Source organism: Megalops cyprinoides, chromosome 4 (assembly GCF_013368585.1).
Source record: "Megalops cyprinoides isolate fMegCyp1 chromosome 4, fMegCyp1.pri, whole genome shotgun sequence".
NCBI lineage: Eukaryota > Metazoa > Chordata > Actinopteri > Elopiformes > Megalopidae > Megalops > Megalops cyprinoides.
In genome coordinates this window covers 33130784-33138186 of record NC_050586.1, presented here as the reverse complement: position 1 = coordinate 33138186, position 7403 = coordinate 33130784, and the positions used below count along the sequence as shown (strand labels likewise).

At 46.2% G+C, this 7403-nt stretch overlaps 1 protein-coding gene across 1 annotated transcript; it reads left to right on the top strand.

Annotated features, from left to right (window-relative positions):
* Nucleotides 1-1188: 1188 nt before the first annotated feature.
* LOC118776466 (transcription factor TFIIIB component B'' homolog) lies at nucleotides 1189-6015 on the top strand (the record flags this gene model as incomplete). Its single annotated transcript, XM_036526824.1, has 12 exons — nucleotides 1189-1569; nucleotides 2417-2526; nucleotides 2654-2716; nucleotides 3034-3162; nucleotides 3471-3604; nucleotides 3777-3871; nucleotides 4097-4151; nucleotides 4291-4422; nucleotides 4908-5192; nucleotides 5338-5407; nucleotides 5542-5740; nucleotides 5998-6015. Coding segments are annotated over exons 1-12 (1671 nt in total), but the record flags the coding sequence as incomplete, so codon positions are not given.
* Nucleotides 6016-7403: the final 1388 nt, after the last annotated feature.

Below are 7403 nucleotides of genomic sequence, written 5' to 3'. Positions count from 1 at the left end.
AAATCTACGGAGTTAGTTAGCTAGTGAGCTGTGGAACTCATGCGCCGTGCCAGTTGTCTGACTAGTCGTTAACTAGTATCGACTGTTCCAACGAATAAGTGGGCTAGCAAGCGAGCTAATGTTACTTTTGGCTTTCGTCGGTGAAGCCACAGCAGCACCTGTCATACATGTTAGCTTGCCATTGGATCAGCATGGTTGGTCAGCATCGTTGCATTTGCTGTGTTTTATGCTCGTGTAACTGTTTGCTGAGATCGCTAATTGATGATGATGACCATGCATTTCTTCAAACACCCGCTTCACACATTTGTCAAAACTGCCTCATCCACGTGCTTATTGGATTATTGGCTAAATGTCCCACGAAGGCTACCTGCGCTGGATTTATACTTTTTTTTGTATGACAGCTACAAAAGACGTGCTGAAATCTTGACACAGTCTAACACTTTTAAGGCTTCTAGCTGCCATGTCAAAATGTTCCACGGGTGTTGCGTACATTGTCATGATGGTCCCTAGATAATGGACTGTCTCGTGACCCTGCGTTTCCCCTTGCGTGGCAGGATGATACGCAGATCCAGGATCAGTGTGCGACCCAACGTGAGGCCCGGGGGCAGGGGACCGTCTAGCTCCCAGGAATGTCAGGCTCCACAAGGGGCAGGAGCCGGACCTCCGGCAGCTGCCGACACCACCCATGCGGCAGAGACAGAGGGAAAGGAGCCAGAGAGCGCAGCGGCACTGGAACAGCCGGGGGAAAGGTCTGCTGACACAGCAGTGAACGATTCCCAGGATCAAGCGCCAGACAAAGTCTCCCCTAACTTGTAAGTCATTTTGACAGCAGTGATTAATTTTGTCGCTTGTTATCATCGTGTAGTTTCACTTTAAGACCTATAAATCTTAATGGTGATTTTTTTTTTGTGGTTTTATTTGTGACCCCGCTGTCCTTGACCCAGGGGAGAAGGCCAGAATGGAGAGACCGTCGGGGGCAACCCTGTTGGAGCCGCAGCGCTACAGAGGAGAAAACGTTTCTCCGCCATGCCTAACCTGACCAAGCCCAGGGTAACCCCAACACCCATACATGCCCCCATACCGAGTACAGCCAAGTCCCCTGTCCGAACGGTAGCTGCTCCGCCATCACCTTCTGATGCCCCAGCTGCCGTGCATGAAGACCATACTTTGGAGAAGGACAGGACCCTAATGTGTGCTGGTTCCCCAAGCAGGCCGAGTGTCTCTGTTGAGGAGGAGCAGACCACATCACAGGAGAAGCCTGTTCCTGCTTTGCCAGCCACCCCCTCCACTTCCTGTCAGGATCCTTCCCCAGAAAAGAAGGCAGAAGACCAAACTCAGTCTTTGGATCCGCAGAATGCTTCTGAGGAGAAGGTGCCTAGTAGCGGCAAGCTCCCCCTCCCTGAACCATTCTCTCCCCGTAGAAGGAACTCAAACAGCAGCGTGTCATCGGAGGGGGCATCACCGTCGAATTTGCCCCTGAAGGTGGCGGGGGACGCCGAGGACCGTAAAAAGCTCGTGAAAGCCTACAGGCTGAAAGAGATGATGAAGCTGGAGAGGAGCAAGGAGAGGGTGAGTTCTCACAGATCTGGGAGAAGACATGGGGAGGGATGAGCATTCTGCAAAGACAGTGCCACCACATCCCTGCACTTTATCCATTTACTTCTAACTGTTACTTACTTGCCAAATGACCTAAATGTAAATGTAAATGTACCTGCTTTCCTTTTACCCTGCTGGTGAAAAATTACATCCATTTGTTACCCATAGTGGGGATTTCTCCATTGTTTGATTATTGTAGTCTGCCATTTGTCTGCCATACTTATTGTCTTTGTAAGCTGTCTTTTCAGTACTGTGGAATGTACCATGTCAGAATTGATTTAAAAAAAATTTTAATATTCTGCCATTGAAACATTCCCCTGCTTTTATGTCATGAAAAGTGGTCAAGTATCCCACTGTTCTTGGAAAGCTATGGCAAAATTCCCAAATCAAGTCAACATTTTTTCCTTTACTACCAGAAAGTGTTAATTTGTCGTGCTAAATCTTTAACTTGCTGTCTACTAAAGTTAGTGTGCAGATATTGCTTGTAAACTGGCTAGCTCCATGCCCTGTGCATTAAGCCTACTACCAGAAGACATTAGATGTGAGTAGCTGGTATTTGCTGCCAAGAGCATCCGTAAGTGTGTGTTCATGCTGATAACATGTTTGAAAGGGGCATGGCTCCCTGTAGTTCCATTATCAAGGTCGCTGAGAATTATGGGAACTTTGTTATTGCAGCAATAAAAATAAGCATAGAAATTTGCACGCTTTTCCTTAAAACATTGTTATAAAACATTGTGGAAATTGTAAATGTGATTTCAGCCAGAATCATTGGAGCTGTTTTTGTGCATTTGCTAAATGGTCTGGTCATGCTCTTCTGCAGAAACAAAGGAGAGGCAAACACCCGGTCTATGAATACAGCGGCCCTCTCGACCGCAGCAAGATGACCATGAGGGACCTCCTGTACTACCTGCCAGAGACCAATCCAATGTCGTATGTCTACTTTGTCCCCATGCTCTTTTTGCCTCAGGGCTTGTTTAATGCAAATGCCTGATCTAAGTGTTTTACCTCTGATGCTTTTCTTCTGTAATAATTTCTTTTTTTCACTTTTTAAATGAAGGACCCCTGTTATGGAAGAACAGTTGCAAACTGAGAAGGCGAATCCACCCTCACCCAACAAAGAGTAAGGACAAACCACACACGACATTTCACTCTGCGAGCACTTATGTGAATGTATACAACTGTTTCTGCATTGGTTTGAATGTAATGCTATTGGCAAACATTGTGTGCAAAGTCTTGAAGGTTTAAGCAACATTCTTGAGTGGGCTCCCTGGGGGCCTTATGGTATAACTGAAATCAGTGCTGAAGGAGCATGGATGGCACACAGGCTTATACCAGTGGTTAAAAGAATGCAGACATTTAGGTTGTGTTTTGTAGACTTGGACACTTTGTTTGTGAGCCAGGCTCTGTTACAATTTGAGTAAAACAATTTGTCTCAAGGTTGCAAGAGAAGAAGCAGGATGACGAGGATGAGGAGTTTGAGGAAGATGACAATGCAATGGACGAGCAGCTGTTGGTGCCCAAGGTGAAAGTGGCAGAAGACGGCTCATTGGTCATTGATGAGGAGAGGTACTGTACCAGGATCTCCTCAGATTTTGACTTGTTATTACAGCAATTTCGTTTTCATTTTACCATGTCTTCATTTCAGAACCTCCCGGTGTGTACTAGTATGTTAAAGACTTGAAGCAGGTCAATAATACAGAATATTTGGAACTGAAGTGTTAAGGAATTTCAGCTTGTCATGATGTGGAAAAAGTCTGTACAACTGTTGTTAAGCTTTGATACACTCATGGAGTACTTGTGCTACACCTGTGTGCCTGTATTTATTTCTGCCATCAGCTTTGTCTGTGCATGAAGTGGCTCCATGTCTGTTCCAGTTTAACTGTGGAAGTCCTGAGGGCAAAAGCCTCCGCTGTGGTGGAGGAGAATGACCCCATCTTTGAGCGCGGCTCCACAACCACCTACTCCAGCTTCAAGAAGCTCTGCCACACCAAAGTCTGGTCAAACAAAGGTAGGAACATGGCGGACAGGATTCATCCGTGATGTAGGTAATTATATCTAAGACTTTAATGAGGTTTTCACACTTCACAATTGGAAGGAAATTGATGTGTGAGACCTGCTACACCTCAAGTTTAAATGGAACATCTGTGCTGAAACTGGTCTGTGTCACTCTTCGCTCTCAGAGACAGACATGTTCTTCCTGGCAATCAGCATGGTGGGGACGGACTTCTCTTTGATCTGTCAGCTCCTCCCCCATCGAACCCGAGCTGAGATCAAGGTAGCGGTTTCCCTCTGAAAGAAGAACAGGCCATTAAATGCCCCTCATAGTTATTCTTAGTGCCTGGCCGTGAGCCATTGACTGATAAAGACTGGTATAAGTCAACAGTGGTATTTAATCGTGCACAGGTTGTTTGACCATGCAAGGTGTTGGAAAAGTTTTTGCATTGTGGGGTTTGAGTTCCATTGCCTTAGGTTTTGAGTGCTGTTCATTCTTGTATTGCAGAATAAATTCAAAAGGGAGGAACGTGCAAATGCCTGGAGGATTGATAAAGCATTCAGTAAGCAACTAAACATTTAGATGTCACCTTTCCTTCAAAACCATAAGGAAAATGAAATTGTGGCCATAATTGTGAATTAATGCGGCTCAGTATACTGGTCCTGACTGAACCAAATGTTTCATGGTGGTCATCCTTGCAGGAGAGAAACGGCCATTTGATCTGAAGTTCTTCAGCACACTGCTGGAGTTGGTCTTGGCTGCAGATAAGAAGAAGAGAAATAAACCCAAAAAAAAGGCCTCAGGTGGGGCAAAGCCAAGACGTAAACGAAAAGGTAACCACTACTCCCCGATCCTCCCCCAAAGGCATCAAGACTTCTTCAATGGCAAAATCGGTGGCTTCACTTATAGATCAACTTAACTTGTTTTTGTTATGTCCAATTAAACACTTTCCCTGAGGTAAATTTTTAAATACTGAAAAAATGAAATTCAACTCCTGATTCTATATATATGTGTGTGTGTGTGTGTGTACATACATACATATACACACACACACGCATATAGCAATTGGACAATTGGAAGGTTTTTTTTTTTTAAAACAGCCCAAGGTTCCTTTAAGTTGCTTTGACTGAGTCCAATTGATGCTGTTTCTGTTTATGGTCATTTTTGTCAAAGTGATTTTATGGTTAGAAACCACTCTGCTCTCTGACAGTGGTTCAGCTGACCACTGTCCAATTAAGTCACAGGCAGGCCTTTAGAGAGAGCTCATGAATGGGGGGGTGTACCTGCTCAAACAGCTTCTCCCTCTCCTGTTCTCCAGCCAAGAAGGCATCAACGAAAGGAGCCAATGGGGATCAGGTCACCTCAGACGTAGACCTGGACAGCGATGCGGCCGCGGGTGACTCGGAGACGGCCGAGAAGGAGAACGAGGACTGCTCCAATGTGGTGGAGTCCGCGGACGAGCCCGTGACCACCAAAAGGAAGCGCAAGCGCAGAAAGAAGGATCAGGAGGATAAGGAAGAGGAGGAGGAGGAGGAGGAGCAGCCCTCAGTCAAAAGGCAGGCGAAAGGAAGAAGGAGAAAACGGAGCAAAAAAACACAAAATGGTGAATACTTTTATGAATTCATAACGGAGTTACTATAATTATTAGTGTTAAGGTGCTGTTGTTAGGGCCAACTTAATGTGATAAAGGTCATAGTACTTTTATATTTAATTATTTGTAATTTTTAAATCTTTTTTGGTACTAGCAGACAAGGCAGTTGTAATTGACTCTGAAGAAGAAGTTGCTGATGGCCGGCCAGATGCTGAAGAGGCTGTCTTGTAAGTCATAGTAGTGGTGCGCACTTTGAGAAAATGACCTGCATACTGTCCTTGAGACGGCCTCAGGTTCTAAATAACTGCATTTTGATGTCAACCCCCATGCATGCTCACTGTGTGTAACCTTTGTTTTCCAGGTCACAGACAGTGGATAGTGTGGAAGACGGAATGGGGGAACCTGAAGGTAAACCAGCCTGGAAATCCAGAAGACGCACCCAGAAACCCACACCCAAACTGGGGCGTGCAAAACGGAAGAAGAAAACCTGTGAGTCTGATGAAAGGCCTGGAGAGATGGAAGAGGAGGAAGGCGTGGCAGACTGTGACTCTGTTCCCAAGGTATAGACTATTCCAGTGTATACTTTCCTTGAGGGGCTTAATTTTAACAGGGACCGTGAATTGTTCCTCAGATCTTGTACAACGGAGGCTTTGTAATTGGAATGCTAGTGCGTGTCCTTGCTCCCTGTAATCAGTCTGTGTTTATTGTTCCAGGGCATACATTGTGTGCTGTTGCTCACTGATAGAGCAGTGTGAGTATCTGGAGTAAAGTGTCTTGTGTGATTTTGCTTAACGACTTGTGTGACCTTGTGGCGTAGGCTAGCGATGAAGCCGCCGCTCCGAAACGCAAGAGGGCTAAGAGAGGCAGGATTGCTCTCCCGTCCTCTGATGAAGAGGGCGTGGACGGTGACCCGCTGGCGGATCCTGACCTCCTGGCCATACAGGAGGAGACGCTAAACAAGCCCACCAGGTACCGTTCTCCTCCTCACCTTCTCCTCCTCCCCCACAGAACCGCTGTAGTGCAGGGGTGCGTTTAATGCCCTGACCCATACAGAGCTGCTTCAGTTCAAATGTAGGCCTGCTCCATCTGTGCTCTAGGGTTGAGGCACTGTGTCATGTTTTAAGAAATGTAACTGACATTAATGTAAAAGAATATCATACCTCAAAAGCATTTCATCCTTTAAAAATAGAGTGTATATATATGAAACTGACAGCATCCAAATGAAAGTACCGGTATGCACATTACAGGTCAGGGAGAATACCCAGAATTCCCAAGCGTCTGAAACAGGCTGAAGAAGAGGAGTCTCCTACAGAGTCCCCGCCCCCCTCCCCTCCGCCCCCTACAGCTTCCTCCCCCAAAAGGCGAGGCAAGCAGTCAGGAAGGAAACCACAGCCCAACCTGGCAGCGAATCAGAGGCGCAAACCCAAGCGGGTGACTGAAGACTGTGATGAAGAGGAGCAGGAGGAGCAGCAGGAGGAGGAACAGGAGGAGGCCCAGCAGGAGGAGGTGCAGTGCCGCCCTGCAGACCCTGAGGAGGAGGTTCAGGAGCCTATGCTCATTCCCCTGGGCCTGTCCTTGTTGGAGCCTCCGCCTGAGGAGGTGAGAGCAGGCATCTGATGTCACAGAATTCAGTTGCATAGCGACATGTAGAGGTGCCCCTAATTCAATTGAAAAAAATATTTTTTTATTTACATTTTAATTGTTCAGTTATTTGTTACGATCATGATAATGATCATTCTTCCATTTTAATGTCTTATTTTCATGTGTGTTCTTTTTTATCGGGTGAACTAATTCAAAGTGACTTTTGATTCTGTTTCAAAACACAGAGTGGTACGTTTGTAATGAGCGGTGTCTCTTATCTTATTTCAGTGTTGGCTTGGTGGTAAGAAAGCCCTTACAGGAATCCTTCGTGGATTTGTGCATAGAATCCCTCTTTTGTCGTTGTGCTGTCATTTTGTTTAGTTATTATGTTTATTTACTTAATGCATGCGAAACCTCCCTCCATTGTGCCCTGTTGCAAAAACAGCTTGAGGTCTCCACGCAAGTGCCAGTCCCCTCTTGCACAGCCCCATCTGAGGACGCCCACTGTTCTGAGTCTGGGGATGAGGGGGCACAGGAACCAAGGCAAAGCCTGTCTTTGCAGGATGTGATAGAATCTCTGCCCTCTGAGCTTTTGGAAGGTAGGTCGGACTCTTATGATGGACTCTGTGGACCGATCCCTCA